The sequence below is a fragment of the Apus apus genome, chromosome 7 (assembly GCF_020740795.1).
Source record: "Apus apus isolate bApuApu2 chromosome 7, bApuApu2.pri.cur, whole genome shotgun sequence".
Lineage (NCBI taxonomy): Eukaryota > Metazoa > Chordata > Aves > Apodiformes > Apodidae > Apus > Apus apus.
In genome coordinates this window covers 20,810,246-20,834,512 of record NC_067288.1, presented here as the reverse complement: position 1 = coordinate 20,834,512, position 24,267 = coordinate 20,810,246, and the positions used below count along the sequence as shown (strand labels likewise).

General features: G+C 43.0%; 1 protein-coding gene across 7 annotated transcripts in view; it reads right to left on the bottom strand.

The window, feature by feature from the left end:
* Positions 1-24,267, bottom strand: part of ST3GAL3 (ST3 beta-galactoside alpha-2,3-sialyltransferase 3) — a 174,327-nt gene that overhangs the window by 34,835 nt on the left and 115,225 nt on the right. For 6 of the 7 annotated variants that reach the window (XM_051624980.1, XM_051624982.1, XM_051624981.1 and 3 more), the window contains 2 exons: positions 16,819-16,914; positions 12,195-12,381 (listed from right to left, as the gene is read on the bottom strand). In XM_051624980.1, the coding sequence (XP_051480940.1) occupies positions 12,195-12,381; positions 16,819-16,914 (283 nt within the window). Of the gene's footprint in view, positions 1-11,352; positions 11,911-12,194; positions 12,382-16,818; positions 16,915-24,267 lie in introns of those variants that run through there. The other variant, XM_051624986.1, reaches the window with a different exon arrangement.

Below are 24,267 nucleotides of genomic sequence, written 5' to 3'. Positions count from 1 at the left end.
CTCCACCAAACAGAGCAATTAAACCCAGGACACAGTCCTCTAAGTGCAACTACAAGCTTTAGTGAATTATTGTGTTTTACATTAGCTGTTAGAGGAGAAAAAATGCATCCTCTTACAGGACTCCTGAACAATTTGCACCTAACAAACCCAAGTGTTTGAGGAATTCCCTGCTAGTTGTAAACCCTTCCCCCTTCTCTGCTGTCCCCAGTGCCCATCACTCTTCAACCTCCAACACTCCTGCTTTGCTCTCTTGACATGCATTTGACCAGGCTACTGCTCCTTCACGTTGCCCATATGGGTGGCAGGAGGAGGAGGAGTTCCTGAGAGTCTAGGAGAGGTGCTCTGCTCCCAGCTCATGCCCCCATCTCTTTGTGGAGAACCAGCTGAATGAAATATGCTATTTTATTCCGACATCCCTGGAGATGCTGCTGCATCCCAAGTAACCGTAGGGGAAAGGCACCTGAGCAGTGCAGGCAGGGTAGGGGAGGCCTGCTGGGACAGACCATGCTCAGGGCAGGCAGGGCAGCACTAGCAGCGTTCAGCAGCTCCCATGGAACATCAGACCAAGCCCTGTGGTTTCACAGAACAGCAGGAGCCACACCAGGCTGCTACATAAGCAGAGCCTCAACAACTCCCAGCCATTGCCCTGGCTGGGAATTGGGCTTTTTTTTTTTTTGCCTTTTTTTTTAAAACAGGGATAAAACTGCATTTTCAGTAGCCTCATCCTGAGAGTCAGCTAAGTTATTTTAGCTGAACTTTCCAGCTGTGCCAAACACATGGCATGGAAAACATCAGCTCAAAGACAACGGTGTAATAAAATGACAGAGCGTTTTCCTTGTTGCTTATAACAGAAAACACAAGGTGATCCCACCTCTAAGCACAGCTGCCTGCTCCACTTACAACAGTATGACTGCACAAAAGCAAAAAAACCCACAAAAATTGTTAAATACTGTCTTTGCAGGCTTTGATGACAAAGCATGAAGGTATCCCAGGGTGTCTGAGGACACGCAACAGCAAAGTCTTTTTTAGGGAGCTGAACTGGTTCATGAGTTTGAATACAAACAACAACGCATTAAACAACACATATTTAGACTAAACTCTTGGCACATTACAACAACAACAAAAAAAAGCTAAAGGATCACCACAGGAAGAATTATGGCCTAGAAACCCTCATTGCTTTCCGAAGTTATCTTAAAGTGAGTCTCTAGGGAAATTTTTACATTGTTTTTACAGCAAGAGTACACAGAAAATCTGTCTTCTCCTATTTTGGCATTTTTGCTGAAATGAGAAGCCAAATAATTTGTATGTTCACTGAGTGTTCATATAGAATATATACAAATTATTCAGCAGGATAGAGAAAGCAGAAAGGTCAAAATAACAAGAGGCTGGGAAGATGCCAGGAAGCTCCTGACCTACTTAATTTTCTAGACGAGGTGTTGGGTTTTTTTTTCAAAATAAGTGTTTTAAAGAAACATTATTTAATATTCTTAAGAGATGAGAATTTAAATAAACTGTAACCCAAACAGAACATTTATATTTAAGAGCTTTTTCCAAATAGTCAAAGTGCTGATTGCCTGGGCCAGGCTTGGTATTTTCTGCACTTGTCAATTGTGGGCAAAGTTGACTTCACAGAAAATGGCCAGAACACAGAACTGATGGACCAGCTGAGAAAAACTTCCAAGTAGACCTACCAAAAGCCTTGTGTGCACAACAGCTTGGCCATTTTCCTTCAATTTCATGTATCTGATTAAAATAAATAAATAATAAGATACTAATAGTTTTCCAAACCTGGTCTTAACTCAGAAGAAACACCCTTAGACATCCCACAAATTTGCCGCTGTAAGAATACAAATACCACCAGAAAAGGGAGGTCTTCCCAGAATCTCTTGCTTACTACCTTGACTTGGTTTATTTTTACTCCTGTTGTCAGGACAAGCGTTCACATTAAATAATTGCAATTGTTGAGGCAGAAGAGAAGCTGAATCTAGAGGGGGAGGAGATAAGAAATTTGCACCCCATGCACACAGGAGCACCCCCATTTCTTACAGAAAGAAGCTGCCATCCTTCTTGGGAAGGACCAGAAGCATCACTCACAGCTGGATAACAGAGGGAGTGATACATTTAGGAAGACAAAAGCAGGCAGGGAATTTAGTCACCTCAGTGTTTATTATAGCAAACTGGAGATACAGGTCAACCCCCTGTTCTGGAGCCCTCAGTACTTCGAGGCAAAACGTTACAAATTGCTCAGACAGCACTAACTATGCAATCCATGGAGCCTGCCAGGGAACACATGTGTTTCGGGCATAAATCGTACAATCTATTCCTTTCTGAATTAACATCTGTCATCATGACACCATTCAAAATGACTGAAGATTGGATCATATTAATCACTACACATCTTGGATAAATATTTACTGTTCAGACAGACCTTTTTTTTTTTTTTTTTCAGTTTAAAGAAAAATTATTCAAATAGTAAAATTCCTGGAGCTGTGAAAGGGGAGTCTCTTTTCAGCCACTGAGAGAAAGCATGTGATTTTATTTACAAAATCAAATCAGTGTTTTTCCTCTCCTCTGTGAGTCTTCACATTGTACACGGGTGAACTCAAGAGCATCCTGTGGTGTTGCAATGGTTCCCCAAGGGCTCTTCTGGGGAATTTTGTTATGCTGGAGGTTGCTCACCTCAGAGACTCCAAGAAACTTTATCCTTTCGGTTGCAGAAACAGATCTGGCTGATTATGCCCCAGGAAGAGAAAATTTTACTGTAACCCTTGCAGACAACTGGATGAAGTAAATAACTTACTTTCATGAAAAGCTGTCAAGGGTATTACTGGCTTGCTCTCCTGCCTCCCAGAGTTAACAAACGGGTCATAGAGAGTGAGGACAGAGGCTCCCAAAGTCACAGAACAGGATGACCAGAAGGCAACACAAGAGTGCAGCCCTGTCCTGGGAACTCCCAGGAAACAAAATTTTCCCAGATACTGGACCAAGTCTGTACTTCAGAAAAAGGTGTCTGCACTCAGTGCTCACCTCTGCAATTATGTCATTTGAGCATCGCAGGCACAGACTTCTAGGAAATCACATCTGTCCAGGTTGCTTGTATCTAGCTTCAACTCTCAGCCCCCACACTGTTATTTCTTATCAGCACTGCTCAAAAGGCCAAGAGACATCCTGCTGACATCCTCTTGGAAATCCTCCATCGCAGGGAGCAGTGCTCCTTCCATCAGCAACTTCTCCTTCCAGTCCTTTACTCTCACACTACTTGAGCAGAACTTTACCAAGATATCCAGTCCTGATTTTAAGACTTCAAGAGCAAATTCATCAAGCCTCCAGGGCAGATGTAGCAAAAATAATGATGCTGATATAAATGTCCAGCCTTATTTGCTCTTTTGCCTAGCTTCAGATATACTTCTTCCTATTAAATTAAAAAGTCTTCTGAGAAAAAATGTTCCTTCTTGGTAGACAGAGACTATGAGTAAATCTCGACAAAATCTCATGAATAAGCTAAATAAATTGAACACAAATCTTTTAGATCAAGGGAGCCTTTGCAGACTTCAAACGATTCTTGTAGTTCTTTACTGAAGTGTTAACACAGAACATCTTTATTCTTCTAACACTTGCATGAATAGCTGATAGCCTCTGGGTGACATCTCAGTTTCACCATTGAGGATGTTCTCTGCATGTCTCCATGTGTGGATTCCCAAAGCACTGCTCCAGTAAGGAGCAACACCTGCTGCACACGTGGGCAATGCAATATCCTCAGCAGGCATGGGCTGCACTGGTGGCAAAGCCATGCATGTCTGGATGGAAGAGACACTCATGTCTGCATGTGAGGCCAGGTGGAGATGATGCTGTGTGAGCTCAGTGTTTATCTGTTCATTTGGTCTGCCAGGTGCCCAGTCATGTACGTAAGGCCCAGTGAACATGCACACCTTGGCCAGCATGAGCCACCAGGCAGTAATGAGGGGTAAACAGGAGGACAGAGCATACTGGGTATTTAGGAGGTGGGGGGAAATCTGAGGGCATCGTGGTGCAAGAGGGAGGAGGACATAAAACCACAGCAATCAGGCAACTTGGTTAGCTCTGCTGTTTATGGAATTGTGTGTTTCACTAAAATCAGCATCAGATCTGGAATAAATTTCTTTACATTGCTTCAGATATTCCAAGCCTATATTTGATCAGTAACAAGTACAACCTGAGTTTACATGCACTATAACCTTGAAATGCACCTACCAGGATTTGCATAATACTGATGTCAGAATATTGCCAGCACCTGCTAAAGAGGGTGAGTGCAACACAAGCATCCTCCTGATGCTTTTTCAAGACAGCTGCACTAGCTCTTCAGTTGGCCCAAGCTCATGTTGGCTTTCCAAAAGAAGAGATGTTGAAAAATTGTAAGTCTTTATCTACCTTTTTGACTTTGGTTGAGTCATGGATGAAGAAAGAAGTGATCAAATATCCAGGAAAGGACAACAACTGTCAGTTGGGTGGCAGCAGACATCAGAAGAGATTAGAAGATGACAACTTAAGGAAGAAATTGTCTCAGGATAAAGCAGGACAGTGAGGCAATCCTACAAAGGATGTCCTACTAGGGCAATCATTTAGTCTCTTCAGGGGGTGAATTTCACTCAGTGTCTTTATTTAAGAATGATGTGAAAGCAAAGGAACTAAAGAAGAAAAAATTTCTGGCTGGAGCTCTCTGATTTTCACGTCACAGCTAAGATTCCTGAGCCAGAAATGAAGATGATGCTGTCTTGGCAGATGTGGGGCAAAGGTTCTTTAAGGACTGCCAAAGCCAAGCATGAGTAAATGCTTCTCACCTTTAATAGGAAGTATAGTGCAAGGAAGACTGGAGTCAGGTAAGCAAAGTAAGGGACAAAAAAGGGGCAAAACCCATGTGTTGTGTGGGAATGACTGTAAGGGTAGGCACAGAAACATGTTTTTTATTTGAATTTTAAGGAGAAACTATCTAAAATTGGGGTAATCAATGGTATTATTCCTACAAGCAAAGATACTTCACAAACTTTTGATACCTGGATTTTTTTTAATCCAGAAAATGGTATATTTTTTTATTTTCTTCATCTGTCCCACAAGCTTAGGTGAACGTGGCTAAAAGACTTGTGGATATTGATGACTATCCAATCCAAGTGGACAAGTTTTATTGTCCAGCATGCATCCACCTGACAATACTAAATGCTCTGAAGGTGCCCTGCAACAGCATCAGATCAGCCCCTGTCACCAGCTGATGCTTGACAGTGTACTCACAGACACACTAAATATGCCTGGGTGGGAACACCTCTCAGCTCTGCAGTGACCTGCCTAATCTTATTATGCTGTTGCATGCAGGTATGTATGAAAGGCAAGCTCCAGCCTGCACTTTGCACACCAACAACCTTCTTTGGGAATCTGGCCAGAAAGTCTCCCCCAAGGCCCATCTTGCAAACTGGGTCACTTGTCTACTGAGGTTCTTGTATGGTCCTCACCACAGTGCTATCTGAAAGCTTGGTGAAAGCTTGGTAAAAGCTATACAGTACAGAACTCAGGTCTTCTCCCTCTTCTGGTCAACAGAGACAAGATTTTGTATAGAATACTTCCATATTATTTTCCAGTCTCTCTCCTAACGTGACTGGAAAAAACCAAACTGCCTCACCTTCTCTGATAGGGCACCAGTTCATGCTTCTCCTTACACCTTCTGGAAATGGCTCTGATCTCCTAGGCCAGTCACAGAGGCACCAATGCAGTGCACTGGGAAGCAGGTCCTGATCATGGAAGCACAACCCCTCAGGCAGTACAGACTAGCCTTCTGCACAGCCAGAGAGAGGCTGTGCAGAAAGAAGCCTAAAAAGAAGTCAATGTTGACCCAAGAATCATCCCAGAAAGATGAACTAAGTCCCAGCTACTCTATGTTAAAGGAATATGCAATATCCTCCACAGAATCCATCACATAGATTCTCCCACCTCTTCTTCTCAGTCAGAAACTTGGTAGGAGCCAGAAGAGACTGCCTGTTTGTACTTTATTACAAGACATTTTGTCTGCTTCAACATTTAGTAATGGTTCAGTTGCCTTGACCAAGGCACTGAATCATCCCGATGATGTGGTACGACAATCTTTGCTATGACTCCCTCCTAAAATCCCCCCACACTCATTTCCATGTAAGTGGAAATGGCCTTTTGCACCATGTGCTAGGACCACAGGACAATCTCCACTGAAAAGGCTTTCTTACCTCTTCCCCATTGGTGGCCTTACTCACCCTTCGTGCCTTCCTACACCATCCTTCAGAAGAGACTAGTTAGAAAGGGCTATTTAGGTGAAAACTCCAATTTGTGAAAGAAAAGGGACAGCCCATAAGCTGACTTCCCAATTCAAAAGCTTCTTCTATTTTACAATGGAGCAGGAAGTTCAGCTTCTGCCCCCTTCCAGTCCAAGGAGAGCAGGACACAAGGCAATGCCCACCCAGGCACATCCCTAAGCAGCTCTGTCCTCTATCCTCTGTCTCAGCACAGGATCAGGCACCACAAACTTGTAACCAAGCTTTGCATCCACAATGCATTAATGTGGATTTACAGCTCCACCAAAACCAGCTGAAGAGTCTTTCTCACAGTCCTTTAAAAACTGAAAAGACCAACTGTATACAAAATATTTTAAAGCAACAAGCCCCTAAGAGGAGGAAAGGGAAATAAAATATTTGCAATCCAGAAGCAGACTCTGGAGTGAAACTGCCAGTGGCAGCTGCCACTCCGTTTGTCACTGAAGGCAAGTGACATTGGAAAAAGCAGGTTCTCCCTCTCTAGCCCAGACCTGGAGAAACTACCCGCTCAAGTGCTGGGCACAAGTTCCACATGAGCTGGAAATACACACATGTGGATGAAGCTTTACTGGAGGTTAGAAAGCAAGAACAGATTCCCAGCCTCACTGTTTTCCCCAACCCAACAGGAGGAGCATAGTTACTCCTCAGGGTTTTTTTCAAGGATGCAAAACAACCCACAGGCAAGGCTACTTCAGAATCTGCAGGATCTGCAGTGCTCTATGAGACTGTGACATTCCCAGTCTGTCGTAGCAAACACATTGCATGACAAGGCCATTAACTAATGGCAGAAGCTCTAAACAAAAGCTCAGCAGACAGGGAGGGCTCTGGCACCAGTTCGGCCTTGGCTCTAGCACAGAAACACAGGCTGATCACGCAGGAAGGATCATAACATACATTTCAGCAGGACTAGAAGCAACCTGTTGACTTAAAGCTGAAACGTAGCTCCCAAATGAAAGGCTGAAAAAAATTTCCACTGCTGCCACATCCACCCGGTGTCCACAAGCAACAGTCCCATGCTGTGACAAGGGGGAGGGGTTATGTCGTGCCCACTGCTGGAGTCTCAACATCTGCTGGAGGATGACTGCTTTTCAGATGGCACCACTGCCGTGTGAAACCCGTCAGAGGCATGTCCCTGCAAGGGACAGACAACCCAACTTGGCCTGGCTCGCAGGCAGGTGCTCACTCGCTCCTCTAACTTTCACTATCTGAGAGAGCTCCAAGGTGCTGCAGGCACTCACTGCACAAGTGACTCCTCCTGGCAAAGGCTGCAGAGATTCCTGCTGGAAGCATCTGCAGGCTCATTGATACATAAGAAGCAAACTTGTGAGCTGCCAACTTCCAGTGAAACCTTTGCCCTCACTTGGCTGCTTTACCACCGTGTGCCAGATGTTCAGGGAAGTGAGCCCTAGCAAGCAAGAGAGCTCCTTATTCACTAATTACGGGCAAAAAACCACCCTGGAATCAGCCTCAGTGCCAGGCTGTCATGGGTAGTTTGCATAACTGGTGCTTGTAAATCACTCTGTTTGTTTCAGGAAAAATCTACTCTCCATACAATAGAGAAACCTTCATCTTTCTATCCATATTTTAATAGAGAAGTATCAGGAGGCTCTTGCAGCAACGGCTTCAAGTCAGCACTGCCAGACCAGTCACCAGAGACACAAGCAGCTCACATCTGTGACCCTTCTGGGTTCCTAAGAGTGCAGGCTGTAGAACTCCAACCTACTTCCTTTCCACTTGTACATCGACATACTTAGTCAGCACAGTGCAATCCTCCCCCCACTGAACATGTCACCTTCCTCCATCCCACTCCTTTTTCCCCATTTACTTGCACAAGTGCAATTATTTTCTCCATCAGTTTATTCTAATGACTGAAATCAGATTACCAGTTCTTTAGTTGCTCAGATTCACCTCCCTTTCCTCTTCTTAAAGACAGGTCTGTACCCTTCAGTGACACAGTACTGCCCTAACTTGCTACTACACTCAATTTTGAGTCCCAGCTCACCCAGAGCTCTATCTCTATGGCAAGGCTACCTCTCTTTTGCTGCTGCTGCAGTATGAATATTCAGCCAAACCTGTCCTTTTTCTAGATTATTCTTTTCTCTCAAGTATTCATTTGCTTTCAGATGTTTCTGTTTAATGTGGAATAAAAACCAGCTGAGATTTTACTTTTTCTTTGGTCAATATTCCAGTGTGCCTTCTTCTGCATACAGTGCATCCCAGGGCACCAAGGCATCACGCAGACCTCTCGAAGGATGTTGCACCAGACTGAATGTAACACATTGAATCCTCTGCCTCACTGGTTTGTTGCTGCTTCTGCATCACACTGATTCCTTATAACATCTCCTGAAAATCCTCCTTTCTACAAAGTACTTATCCCTTCCTCAGTATGCAAGTACTGCCAAAAGACTAACATAACACAGAGCAAATCCCTCACAGCTGCAGGGAGAGTAAGCTTATCTGACCACTGACCCCAGCAATAAAGAGTCATTTGCTGTTCACTTACTCTTTCTCAGATTAACTCCCTTTGATTTCACTCATTTGAGAGAGGACTAAGCAAGAACCTAGTACCTGGCCCAAAATCTCTGGTCAAGCAGTTCCAAGTAGCTCCAGGTCTAATGTCTGAAAGAATTCAGGAAGTCCCACAGCTCATCTGTGACACTACCATAGAGACATGCAGTTGCCACCAAAAGTCACAGGCAAAGGAAACATCAGAGGACAGAGCTCAGCCCTTTTTTTGAGGAATGTGTCCTCTCCCACAGCAGTCATGGTCTTCAGCAGGATGCTTCCATCTCCTTTATCTCTGTCCTGAGATCAGACTCCTTACTGTAACCAGTGGTTGGCAATGGGGATGAAGTCTTGCAGAGGAACAAGCCTAATGTCAGGTAAGGAATAAGCAACAGTGGCATACAGCTCCTAGGTCAAGCAAATGTCTCTACAGGAGTCCAGGAAAGTAAGAAACTTCTTTTTCTCTGGAAAATCAGCTGAGAGAGAAACAGAAACTCTCCACAGAGACCACTAGGCAGGCATTTGTCATTTTGAACTTACCACAGACTGATAAAAATATTAGCACTCACTACCAGAACAACCAGATGCCTGTATCTTATTCCCACAGCACTGTTAGCTCTCCATTGGGTCATTTCTTTTAGTTAAGAGACAGCACTTCTTGCACTGGTTTCCACTGGAAAAGGGGCTGTGACAGCCACCTGCTTGAAGCTAAAGCCAGTGACAGTAAGATCTCAGACTCAAATAGAGATACCTCACCAGAGAAGACAAGACAGATGTTTTCAAGTCACCTGGACTGCATCCTAAAGCATCCAATGAACTGGCTCAGCAGCCTCAAAAACTAGCAATGATTCCCTTTGGGAACTTGTGTAGAACAGGTAGGGTGTCAAAGGATTTAAAACTGGACAAAAGTAGTGCCTAGCCTTAAGGAGGCAAAAAAAGGGAAGAGAGTTGATTTATTATTTCAATTCCCAGAATAGCAAGATTAATTATTTGTAAGCACCTGAGAAAAAACAAAGACTGAGTTGCAACCCAGGTGGATTTGTCATGAGTGAATCATTATTGAAAACAAAAAAGAAAGTATTGCTTTATACAGGGAAAAAAAATTATCATAGGGGAGAAGCAAGACATGAACTGGAATTCATTAAAGCTTCTGACACATTTCTTTCATAAACTTGCCAAAAAATGTTGTTAATTATACTACTGTGATACAAGTTCAGAAGCGGCCAAAAAAACTATCCAGGAGAAGTTTTCAGTGGGCTCACTGTAGAAACGGAAAGACGTTATTACTTTGGGGTCTGCCTAGGAACCAACTGTAGTGTTTTCATTATCAACCTGAATGACGGAGTAAAGAAGTATGTTTATTACACTGCAGAGGACATGAATCTGGAAAGAACGGCAGGTATGCTGGAAAGCTCCGCCAACGGAACTTGGCAAGTTGGAGAAGTCTTCTGGAAGAAAGAATCAGTAGGGACAAGTGCACAGTGCTGCTCTTCAGCAGGAAAAGCCAACAGCACAAGCACAGGGTGCGGAGCTGGGGAGGCAGCTGCTCTTCAGCTCTTCCTGACACTGGAATCTCAAGGAACTGGGCACTCACCTTCAATCTCATGTGGCTGTGGAAAAGGCAGTCAAACCAGGACATGTATAAAGAATCAGAACTGCAAGGCTACTGAAGTAGTTGTTTGCTCTTCTCTGCTGAATTCTGTAAATTTTTGGGCACTGCTCTTTAAGAAAGAGATGAATCAACTGCAGGCATTCAGAAGAGCAATAGGAATTAGAGAGATCTGGAAAATATCACCTACAAGAATTGAAAAAAAATGAGTGTTTATTCCAAAGAAATGAAGGATAAGGAGCCAGCCACAAGAGCACTGAAGTAACATGCAATGATGGAAGCTGAAGTTCTTTCTGCTCTCTGCCAAGCTGGGCACTGAAAGACTCAATTAAGATTACTGCAGTTCCTCTCCCAAGTCTTTCCAAGTTTTACAAACCATTTGCTCCATTTTTCCAGAAGCAGGGAATACCACATTAGAAGCTAGCGATGACCACATGACTGCAGGCATCAGGTGGAAATTATTTTCTTTTTATTTTGTTCAAGTAAAGCAATCGATCTTTTGAACTTCAAGCTAAATGCTAGGATTCCCTACAATGGTGTCCAGGCTGCAGGGCACTGACAGTGCCAGGGCTTTCCCTTGTCCAGAATGAAGAGCAAGAGCATGACATAAATCAAAGAAAATTACTTTGTGACTCATTTATTCATGTTACAAAAGCCCACTTGTACTTGCCCAGAGGCTGACAGGTAACTTCATCTGTCTGGTACCAGGAAAATACTTGCAAGTTGGTGCCAGTGTGAGACAAGAGAAAAGTATGAGCCCCTAAGGCCATCTCTGTAACAACCATATACAATTATATTCCCAGACAGTCTCAGTCTGTGAGCTGCCAACCTCCCCTCTCTGTCTCTAAACACGGTACCGCATTATCTGAACGTGAATCTGTTTGTCCAGCTATTTGTTGAAAAATCATTGAAGAACACTTGAACACAAATATATAACATTTGTAAAACAAGAACTATACACAAATAAAGGCCATTTATTCTGGATTTCATAACAACAGATAAAGACAAACCACCCACTGAATGAGAATGCATTGATTACAAACTGATTCCATTTAGTATGTATGAATTACAGAGAACAAACCTTATTGGTAATGGGTCTATGGTACTTCAGAAAGGCCATAGTGCAATTGATTGGAACAAAATGTTTACATGGGAAAAACAGTGGGTTCACCACTTCAGTGTTTTAAAATTAGAATTGTTACTGCTCTTCTCGGTAATACTTTAGCCAAACACAAAACATATGAATCTCAGTATCGCAGTAACTGAGCAATATATAAAGGCTCATGATATTCAGGAGGTCACATTAAGTCTGTGGATTTCAGCCTTTTCAACAAGTTGTGCTGCTGCTGTTTCCTTCTCCTCTCCCGTGCCATCACATACTTACCTCCTCAACTTTCCATTTCTTTCCCTTGCCATTGCTCTTTTGCTTCCTCTGCTCTTAAATCCAAAAAGTCCATAAAATCTATGCAAAAGCTGGTCCTTTTTTATACTCTTTAAAATAAATAAAAAAATAAATTAATTGTTCATAGCACACACTAATGATCTTGAATGGAAAGCCTCATCTGTGATGCAAGGTCAGGTTACAGAGAGATGTCTTTGTAAAACATGTTTAATTAACACTGAAGTCGATTAAGGTAGAAAAAAGCCTGCAATGCAGCAGGACACATAGAGGGATTCTCCTCATACCAAAATGTGGTAAATACGACCGTGATACCATGTGTGCCCACCATTTCTAATTAGGTGACTGTCACAATGTCAGCTGACAGTGTTCTTACCACTTTCTCCTTGTAAACAATGTATTTCAGCCACTTGAAATCCTGCCATTTGAATCCCGCTAGAACAAACAGGGAATCCTTCTCGTACTGCTCCATTTTCTGGATTGCACCTTCAGGATACGTGATCCGGAGAGTTGTCTTGCCACCCACATCTTTTTCAAAGCCCTTCACCGGCGCCGAGTTCAGCCTGCAGAGCAACCAGAGAAGATGCCATCATGGATTCCCACTCACCCTCCATCATGTGGATGATCCAGCAATCACTGCTGGGCAAGAGCTTCCTGTACAGCAGCAAAGGTTAACTCTTGCAGTTCTTCATCACAAACATTTATGAAGCTTTATACCAAGTGACAACTGTTTAATTAGAAGATATTTAAGTTATTTCATTGAATATAAGGCAAACCAATTCTGCATATCCACTCTTATGATTTCAATTGAGTTAGAAGCTTTGGGAAAGGAAACTGAAATATATTGTCCTTGCAAATTTAGAGTTACAAGCTAAGCATTAATATTTTAACATCCCATCACTCCCAGGATGCCTCATTTGGATTCTACAAGGCTGGGCTGAAACAAGAGGAGGGCAATTTGAACGGACTGAAACTGTTCTCATGCTCCTACCCCAGTGCAGAGCTTACACTGCTTATCTTGCCTGCAGTGAGATTGTTTAGGAAACTAAACCAGCTAGTAATTATTAAACAAACAAACAACAAAACAAAGGAACAATCTCCACCTGGCCCATCCAGAAGTGAGCTGCCCTGCAATACGGCTCAAAGGAAGAGGTGGGCTGTGCAGCTGGGGTAATCACTGTGGTCTCACTGACTCAGAGGAGGTGCTGCTGTGGACGTGCATCCCACTCTGAAAACACCCAAGCAGACACACAGCTTTGCTCTTGGACACACTGATTTCTAAGGGAATGCTATGTTTTTAGCTGTGCTTTTGTTATAACACCCCTCAGAGACAAAGTTTTTCCCTTTCAAAAACCGAATTGCTCTGGCATCACCAGCAATGATGACTTTCATGACATTGAAGTTATTCAGAACTTCTATTCAAAATTAGAAACTCCAAGTTGAGGAATTTTCAAGTAACTTGGAATACAAATCTTGCTGACATCAAATAGCAGCCCCTGATGGAACAGCATTGCCTTCTTGAATTATTGCAACCTTCTTGACTTGGGGTAGGTTCAATATACTGGAAAGTGCTTAGGGACTGCAAATTTTTCCATGTAGGAATGTTAATGAAGATCTGGATTTGTCTTTTTCAGCCTGGGTAAGCATTTTAGGTGGGAAACCTTTCAGTAGAAAAAAAAACCCTTATACAATCTGAAATTATATTCAAAATTAAGGAGAATAAAAATAATTACTTTATCGTTAGGAATAAAATATTAAAGGGAAAAAAAGTCAGAATTGGCACCATCACCAAAGGAGACAAAGCCTCTTTTTGTGTCTTATAAACCCTTGCTTTGTACCCTGACTTTGAGGTATCTAGACCTGACTGCCTGCAAAAAGAGTGCTGCTTGCCAGCCCAATCCCTTGCTTTCTCCTCCATTGCTGATGGCAGGAGTGTTGACACATCACTCACTTTTGCTAGGGACATTATTTCAGCTTCAAGGCACTGCATCTCTATGGGGAAGGTGACCCTATATAATGTAAAAGCATGTGGCTCCAAAGGTAATGGATATAAATACAATGAAATACTACATTACAAAAAAAAAAAGTTAGTTATACATATTTTCATCTGTCTTCTAGAAGTTGAGGGGAAGGTTAGTGTCTTCAGCCATTTCAAATGTCAATGCATGGCTCTTTGGCAGGGTTTTCCCCAACCCCAGTGACTGTTTTGCTGTTTACCTTGTCAAAGCTTGCAAAACTTGGGACCCCTACTTTGTATCTAGACAGGAAACAAAACAAACCATTTCCCTGAGAAAAATGAACTCAGGTCTCCAGCAAAGGACCAGAATATGAGTTGCTGATGGAGTCACAGTGATGGAGTCCAGTTAACGAGCCAGTGCTGTCAGCCCCACCATCAGTGCCCTGGGGGCAGCACAGGCAATGGAGCAGGAAAAGTTCTGGCAGCTACAACTTGTCTTCATGAAGGTGCATACTACACAGCTTGAACCCTTGCTCTGGAAGGACACGCTAGTGGTCATAAACAAAGCTAAAGCTCAGAAATCCACATTTAAGATGCCAGGCCTGCTCATACTGCCAGGACAGGCAGTTTTCTCCACAAGAGGTTTTAGAGGGGTTTTCTGTCTGTGTCTGCTGATAACACAGGGAACTTAAAGACACTAACTCCTAACCTTGGCACCATGAAGACCCTCTCAAATATCACTGAAGTATCATAATCAGATGAATTCCAACGTCATTCTAACCAGGATTTTTTGATACATGCTTGTTTTTCACCTGTCTACAATCTAGTCTAAGGAGGCATGTCAGAGCACCGACGACTGACTGCTGCAAGAAGATCCTGCCAGGTAAACAATGTGACAGCTGGGAATAACATCTGCACTGAAATCTGATAATATCCAGTCAAAGAAAACCAGTAACTAACTCACTCCAAGCTGTTTTAGAACTGTCAAAGCTGATCTGACTCTCTTCACCACAAGATCAAAATTTCTTCCTGCCATTAGTGATCCTCGAACGGTAATTTATGAGGCATCAAAAAACTCCACATACTGATGGATTGCTCCCTTGTCCACAAATGTACCACATTTCTTCCCTTAAATTTCACCTCTTAGGTCTCAAATCTGATCCTTCAAACATCCTTTCATTGAGTTTTGCAACCCATGAAAAAGGATGTTATAACACAAGAGACTTGCCCAGCTTCCACAGGAATAAAGGAACCAGCTTGATACATTTAAGAAGTCTGTCCTCACCTCCTCAGTCCCACATCCAAGCACCTGGCTTCATTTAACCTTTACAGTTGACTTTTCTCTCCTTTATCCATCCCACAAACAGCACAGGTGCTTAACTGCCCTCTTATCCCCTCAGCTTGCAAACTAACTCAGATTTACTGATGTGGAGAGAAAAGGCTGAACTTTTAGTTTGGAAATTAAATAGTGGACCTTCTGACACAAATCTTAGTGGGTGGTTTAGTCCAGATGGATTGAAACTGTTCTCTTGCTACTTTTTGAACAGTCTGAGCCCAAGAGAAGGCTATAAATGAAATTTAATTCAGCTAAAATAACTGTAAGTCACCAGACCATGACGAGTAGAGTAAGAGCTCTTCGCTAACAACTGATAGCGGGATGAATTAGAAGGGCTGTAAAAGTTTAATCTTGTTCTTAACAGTCATCCCTGTGTCCAGAGAACTGCTGGGGAAGCAGGGAACAGTTCACAGCAACAAAGGACTGAAAGAGATCTTCTTGGTCTTTTATCCAGAGTTAGAGGGTATTTATTACTCCGTGTATGTTCTGTTCTTTCCTCATGTGCCAATTAAAAGCACATGGGAGAGAAAACAGACCATGCTAAATGATACCTTCACTCTGCCTTAAATTCTTTTCCTAATCCCTTTCTTTCTTCCACCTTAGCTAAGAATTTGCTATTTGCCACTACATCTCATGGTTGACTAAAGTTCAGAGAGATGATGTCAGCCACATTCCCTTTAATATGAAATCAGTTATCTAACTAAGGAAAAAAAAAACAATTTAGATTATGTTAAACCAGTTTTTATAAACTGAGACTGCAGTTTATCTCACTTTTCCTATTTACCATCATCATATTTTGTCACTCATGATTCAGAACCTGCTAGAATGCTCTGCATTTCTTTTTCAAGTCAGACCAATGGGTCTGTAGCTCCCTAGAGCACATTCTCCCTCCCTCCTACACACACGCACTCTCACTCTCCATTAGTACAGGTATTATGTTTGTTAATCTCCAGTCACCCAGAACACCTCCCTGACTTGACAGATTTATTACTAAGAGTTATGACTAGACCTGCGATTTCACATATCAGCATGTTTTTCAAGCATTCTGAGATGGCGATGATCCAGGTCCTCAGCAAAAGCAAGAAGTCCTAACTTTGACTGTGGTCCTTTCCACTCCTACGCCACTCTGCTTCTGCTCCCTTATTCAACATCATCATCTGCAGTGAAAGAGGGGCAAAGCATTCATATTTCTAGGGTGCACCCACAGGTGTTTAAATATCACTGGGTCCTCACTCACAGAGGCTTACTGCTTACCCTATGCTGCACTATTATTAGTTCTTCCCATCCTACTGTGAAGTAGGTGCCAGGGAATGCTACAGATGTATGACCAATAATACTTCCCTGAGCTACCTAAGGGATATATCTGGAAGTAGATCTAACACTGCTTCACCACTTTAGGGCATCACAAAAGCAGCAGCTTTTAGAAATGAGCTATGAAGTGAAGGTTCTAGTGGGATCACAGGAGAGCATATTCCCAAACAGCTGTGGAAAACAGAATGCTTGAGGAGTGCCTTTACCCTTCAATGTAATCACCATTTATAACAAACATTTATATGCTCATGGGGTTTTTTTCCATTCCATATTAGTTAACGCTTCCATAGTAGAAATGGATGTTGTCACTACTGTAGGTTTAATTTGCCTGCATTGCATGAGAGCTGATGCAGAAACTGAACACACGACAAGAAAACTGTAATGCCAAAGACTCACCTGATAACAACATCGTAGTCATCAATCTTTAACCCCAACGACTTATTTGCAAGTACTCCACCATTTCCCACAATAATACATCGTCGGCAGCTGAGGCTGTGAAAGAAACGGAGGAAAGTAGTGATTCTTGTAACATAACTTCGAACGCACCAAGTTGCACTTACTTAATTTGCACCTATTTGAGAACTATTAATAAAATAGAATTGTTAAGAGTTAGAAGGCACCTCTAGAGATCATCTAGTCCAACTATCTCACTGAAGCAGGAGCACTTTACACAGGACTGCTTCCAGGTGGGTTTTGAATATCTCCAGAGATGGAGACTTCACAACCTCTCTGGGCAGCCTGTTCCAGTGCTCCGTCACTCTCACTGTAAAGTTTTGCTTCATATTTAAATGGAACTTCCTGTGTTCCAACTTGTACCCATTGCCCCTCATTCTGACACTGGGAACTACTGAGAAGAGCCTGTCTCCATCTTCCTTGCACCCAACCTTTAGATACCTTTATACGTTGGTAAGGTCTCCCCTCAGCCTTCTCATCTCCTGGCTAAAGAGTCCCAGCTCTTTCAGCCTTTCCTCATAAGGGAGATGCTCTAATCCCCCAGTCATCTTTGTCACCCTCCTCTGGACTCTCTCCTTGTCTCTCTTGAACTGTGGAGCCCAGAACTGGATGCAGTATTCCAGCTGTGGCCTCACCAGGGCAGAGTAGTGAGGGAACCTTTGGAATATTAAAAATTATGGGGAAGACAGAGATACACCTCATCCCTGGCTCACCCCATCATGCCCAGGCATTACATGTAATAAACTGCTTCAACACGTCACACCATGTGTGGCCTAATGAGATGAGCTGTCAGGACAAGCAGCTCCTCTCCCCCCACACCCCTGGTATGATGGGCTTGAATCAAACCCATCTGTTTACTTAAACCTTCTCATTATTCATTCAGCACTGAAACACCAATAAACCAAAGGGTTGGTGAGGAAGTCCTCTCCCCACGCAATTTTCTGAGTGCAGGCAGATCTTACCAAGTCATCTGGGGTATGCTCACCTTTCTAAGTGCAAAATTGCTGCAGTTATCATGAGACTTCAAGAGACAGGAAATGAATAAATTGACAGAAAAAGGACTTCCCCCACAGTCATGTCCAGTAGGAAACATATATGGAGACACAATGGGTGAGGAAGGGGAAGGAAAATAACCTTAATTAATAAAGAAATAGGAAAGAGAAGGAAGAGAATGGTTTCTTATGGAACTGCGAGTCACGAGAACTCTCTGCAGCAGATGTTAAAAAGTTATTTCGTTTAGAGAGGGGACTTCTTTCCAGCCATCTAATCCCACATGCAGCTGGCTATTCTGGCAATGTGCCTCCATCTCTGGTAGTTCACAGAAGGAATACGTGTCTGCAGAGCCTTTTTCGGAAAGTGTCCAAGGCAATCAGTTGTTTGGAGCAGATCTCTGGGCTAGGTGGCCTTCCTAGTCCCAGGCACAGTAGACTGGTCTCTTGTCCAAGGCTGTCCTTGCTGTGATCAGTCTTAAGAGCCAGTGTGAGGAAAAGGCTGCTTATGTGGGGTCTGTCTTTGCAGAGCGGGGCTGGAGCACATTTAGAGACTCAGCTAAACCCCTGAGGGTTACCCTGCTGACATGGCCATTAGCTGGAGATACACACAGAATTAGCAGCACCAAGAAATGCTCAGGAACAACCTTGCCAAAAGACAAAAACCTCCTCAAGTAGTTGGACCTATTATCCCAGCGCTCATGTCCTTAAGGTTGAAGAAGTGTGCATGTTTGTGATAGTCAAATCACATTAGAGAAAGAACTTCATAGGCAACGATGCAGAAAAATTACAGTTCTGGTGACACAGAGAAAGCAGAGGCAAAACCTGGTTCAGGCAGCATAGTGTGTCAAGGAGGGAAGGGAAAGAGTTGGCTGCAAGTACACCCTGTTGAGTGACAAAGATGGTAACAACTTTGTCAAAACCTTTAAGGAAAAGGTGCTGCAGGAGGGAAAAAAGACATAGGTCAGTTCTAGCCAATGAAACTGCAGATGAAAATACGCTCTTTGGATGATTACAGTAAGAAAGTTTGACATCCTAAACAACAGACAGATGGGTGAACACTAATTTCTCTACTCAGTTTTCTGTGACACACGACTTTTCTTAATTTTACATTTTGAAGAAGAACACCACGCTGAAATCCAAAGGCTGCATGCTACAGACACTCCCCTCTATCCCTTTCTGACTTGCTGTTAGGATGCTCTTACCAGCTTCGAATACAGATGTTTCAGCCTCAAACCACTTCACATTTTTCCCCTTTCTGCTAAATTAAAGCACCATCTACTGTCAGCAGTCCCTTCCACATCTGCATGCAACCCACTTACTGACAAACCAGTGTGTAAACATCTCCTTCTAGGTGGACAATCAGTTATGGTTCAGACTGGTGACCATGAGCTGCTACACATGAGATAGAAGAACCAGTTCCACAAGCCAAAGCTGTTGCAGCAGCCTCTCTTCATGGCCCTGTTCCCACACAGAATTTGTAGACTGATCAAAGACCATTCTTAATTTTCTCTTGTCCACACAAACCAGAAGCAGCTTATCACACCTCTTACAGTACCGCAGTTCTCCTAGATTTTGAGTCACATTTGCTGTACCTTTCTGAACCATTTTCAGCTTCTCCCCAAATTTCCAAAGCACTGACTCTCGAAGACCAGCATGAGGAGCTAATGCTGCTCAAAGCAGGGTTGCTTTTACACAGACATTTTATGTATGTTGTTTTAATGCTCTTTCTACTGTCATTGGCTTGCAGAATATAATCTCCATTTTGTAAAAATGGTCTGCATTGTCACCTCTGAGATGCCTCAGAAAACAGCCCTATGAAAATAAAAAGTCTAGACTGACCTGGCACTCCTCTCCTCCTCACTACCCCAGTCTTTGGCTCTGGCAAATTTTCCTAGTGTAATTTTACATTTCTTTCAGATGGGTCTTAACCACTGTGAACACATGCCAGCAGGATGACATTAGAAGTGTCACTAAAGGATTAATTCTCAACCCTGACAGTTACTTTTTAAAGCCATGTGACATACATCATTCCTAAAAAGGATATGTCTACAACACTGTTCTGTAAATCAGAATACAATGGACTGAGATTTAAAAAATAATTAATGTCTTTAAAAGGTTACCTTTATTAATCAAACTTCTAAGTTCATGCAAAAGCCTATGTGACAAGATTTCATTTCCACAAAACTCAATATAACTCATATCAATTACACAGCCACCCTAGCTCTATTCTTGATCTAACTTTCCGGGATTTTTCCTGCAAAGCTAATCAACTTACAGCCACCTCTTTGTCAACTCTCATATTTCTCCAGGAACAGTACATTTGCAGTTCTATCCAACATCACAAGAAGGGTTGAAAAGCAAACAGTAATAATAAAAAGAACTTATTTAACCCTTTAAATATTCTTCAATGCTTACTGATGAAAAAAACCACATAATTGTCATTTAACATCCCCACACTTACTAATAAAAAAATAGAAAGTACTTTGATATATAACAGGACAACATCATTCTATCTTCATTAAAAAAAAAAACAAAAACAAACCAAAACAAATACTTAACTGAAGGCTCCTGCCTTATCATAACTCATAAGTTAATCACCTTTGCCCAGCTTCATGTTTGAACCATTCTCATACCCTGGTGGTCTTGACATATTTTAAAACATCCTCCTTATTCCTTAACTCCACAGACCAGATTTTTTATTAGTATCTTATTGATGCTAAAGTCTAGTCTTTGATCTTCCAGTGATTTTTTCTTAAATTTCTTTCAGAAGTACCCTGCCCCACTCTCATTGTAAAGCCAGAAGTCAGCCCATTGCACACCCAGAAGGCAGCACTCAGGTGCAGATTGTTTTACTCAAATGCATGTGATGAAGATATGGTGAGTCTTGGACTTCACCTGGGTTCTGTGCATCAGAAGTGTCCATCAAATCAGAGCAGCCCAGACTGTTTAGATCAAGACAGGCAGAAAGGCAAGCTGGCTTGGTCTCACCAGCTTTGGCAGTCACACCGTGGGACAGTGGGACAACTGCAGGGCCACCCTGATGGCAGCGTGAAAGGGAAGCTTTTGGCAGGTATGTCAGGCACCTGCCCTCACATCCTGACCAGAAGTTTGGGCACTTGTCACAAGCATAGCTGGGCTCCTTCACAGCCAGCACTGATGATTTCTGAGCATGGGAAACTTGCAGAGTCACTGCTGCCTCCAGGCAAGCTTCTGAGTGAAGAAACACACCTTGCAGGCAGCATCAGTTACAGCTCAATTGTTTCTCCACAAAGAGGTGTGCAAACACCTTTTGTTTGTTTACATAGTATGTCAAAGCTGTATTTCTTTTTCAGAAGAGCTCAGGGACTGAATACACCGGCCTCAGCCCAGGTTTCAGTTTGCTACCAGGGTGGTATGAAGGAGGGTCATGGACTTTCCACACCAGAAAGACTTTCCCTAAAGCCCCAAAATGGGATCTGCAGCCAGATGTCCAGCCTCCTGACACAGATGATCAGAGCCTGAGTTCATCTACACCAAAACCGGGATTCACACAGATTTTCTCAAACAATATAGCACTGTGAACACATGTACACGTTGTAGCAATTGCTGCTTCCTCTTCCTCTCTTATCAGAGTGCTTTAGGGATTTCTCAGGAAAAAACCACAAAGCTTTCCTTCACGCAACTTTGGAATTAAAGGCTTTGATGAAAGATATAACAGAATTATTTAAAAATACATCTTTAGGGTAACTGGTGCTTAGGGAGGCTTAGCATATTCTGGTTTGATCTGGCAGCTGCTACTTAAACTGGTGCTATCAACATGAGCCAGAGGGACACACACATCTCTTGCCCTACCAAGTTCCTTCCTCACTTGTTAGTTTCTATACTGTGTTAATAAAGACTAGTTAGTTATAAGCCCAAAATCTCAGTTTTCCTTCATTACCACCTGGAGGCAATACAAATGGGACAGTCAGGTTTTTATAATTCATGTCTTTTCATAGAAAATGTACAGGTCATCACTGCAGAGATTTAACCCAAAAAAACAACGAGAAGCCAGTGAACTAGAAACCAAGCCCTGGTAAATTTACAGAACAAGAGGCAGGTCACTGGAAGAGCCCCTGAAACAAGAAGCAAAAATGTCAATGATATAAACGGGCCTGGAAAAGCCAAGAGAACTCTGAAGTGTCAAACATGAGTCAAACCAACACCTGCATTAGGGAGAAAGACATGTCAGCTCAGAAGGAAGAGGACACTGATTCTAGAGAAAGCCCCCTGGATCTCCAATCTAGCTTATCTTCCAGATAAGATAGAGCTGAGTTGCAACTACCCTGACAAACACAAATTCAGCTTTACCCAACTCCTGCCCTGGAGCAGAAGCACGTTACTCTAAGTGGTTCAAAGGTGCCACAATAAGGAGTCATGAAGAAAAACTAAGGAAGCATGGTATCACTCACACTGTGTTACAGGCGTGACCTACAGCATTTGTTCACATGCCCTTCAGGTGCTGCTAGTTATTAACACAACTCTGCTCACAATGGAGGGATTAGCTGGAATGAGTTGGCAGAGCTGCTTCAGGATGCTGAAAGGTGTACATGTACCTGGAAGGATTGAGTTTGCCTAATTTCAGCACCATGTGGGTACATTGTGTCAGAAAAGGAGCACCATGATATCCTTTTGGCACAGGGATAATCAAACAAACCACTTCTGGGGCTTATGGGAGGGGAGTGAAGGTAACATCTCAAAGGGGCAGCTTTGTGAAGGAGGAGAGAAGTAGAGAAGCTTGGGTGGGGACAAGACCAAAGGCTTAGTGTAGATCTCCTACCACACAACTGTAATCCCCCCTTTCCTTCCTATGCTCTCGTGCACTGATCTTACCTCTCCTGCCTCTCCCACTCTTCCCCTGGGAAAGCTGCATTCAGCATGTGGTTACATGAACACTTGCTTCAATAGGCTCAGCAGCACTCACTCTCCCCACCCATCCCCAGCCCTCTGCATTTCTTCCTGCCCTTGGCACAGCATCCCTTCACTGGGAGGGGAGCTCTTCAAATGAGGTCACTGGAACGACCCAGGTTGTGAGAAAAATCTTCTGAACTGGCATAATTTCAGTGACCCACTTTAAAGTCCCTCTTCAAATAGCAGCAGCACAAGGTGAGGTTAGGGAGCCACAGTCCAAGAGCAGGCAGTAGCAGCAAAGACAGCTTCTTAAATGTTGGTGTAACTCCATCTATAGAGCAGATGACCCTGGAGCTTTTTCACTACTGCTAGAATCAGCCTACTGGACTCCAGAGAGGATACAAGTGGAAGGGTTCATATGTCCTAGTCTGACCCCTGGTACCTCAACACAGTCTAGCTGTATCTCTTACTTAACTCTTCCACAATAAGGCATTTTTTCAGCCCTCAAGTTAGACCCTCTCAAGTTGCTGCAGGGAGGTGAGAAAAAGGGAGAGGTCTGGTCTTTCTCCTTGACCAGTGAGCAGCTAAGAGTGAGCCAGACTTCAAAGTCCTACTCCGAGCACTGGAGGTGCCATGGAGAGGAACTGCTGAGCTCTACTTGGAGCCTGAGACAAGATAAGAAAGTAGCTATCCTCTCTCATCAGTCTGTTCCATCAGCTCTTCCCGAATTCAAAAAAGCAGATACCCATTGCTGCCAGCACTGTAATTCATTGACAACAACAGCTGAAGAACATTTTGGGAAGCATACCCCAGTCTTCATCCGTGCCCTACTCACCAAGCAGGTTTCCAAGAGCAGCACTGAGGTAGCCTTAACACCTCCAACAGTACACAAGCTCTCGCTGGTAATAACACCCCTGCTGCAACTCCATCCACCTACTGCTTTAGGCTGTCACTTTGTAACTTGCTATCCCAAGCCTTTCCTCTCCTTTTCTGCCACACCAGCTTCAATTTTTATCTTTCCTCTCTAAAGCCTGCTCACTTGGAAGGGCTAGGGAAGTATTTGACCATGAGGCATATGTACTGCACAACCAACATAGGCTGCTTTGCATTTATCACGGAAGTGCCAAGGAAAACAGTATTTCCCCAAGGTATCCGTGTGTTTAAAGCATACACACCACCAAACTTTGTTACTGCAATACTACAGAAATACATTTCTAGTTTCTTCCTTAGGTCTTGTCCATACTTGATATGGCAGGGACTTCACATACCTTTGCTGAAGGCTTGAGTATTAGGCCTTTCCTATCTCTGCACCAAACCCATTAGGAATAAAGCAAAATCAAAATGAGCAGCTCACACTTGACTTGCTGTGCTTCACAGCAAGTTCCTAAGAAACTACTTTTAAAAAAAAGCAAACCACATTCCACTCCTCAAAAAACAGGTGAGCAGCAAGAGTCACCAGCTCTCTCTGTCATTAACACTAATTTCCCACAAGCAAACTCTGAAAGAGTCTGTGTGGAGTTTTCAACAGATT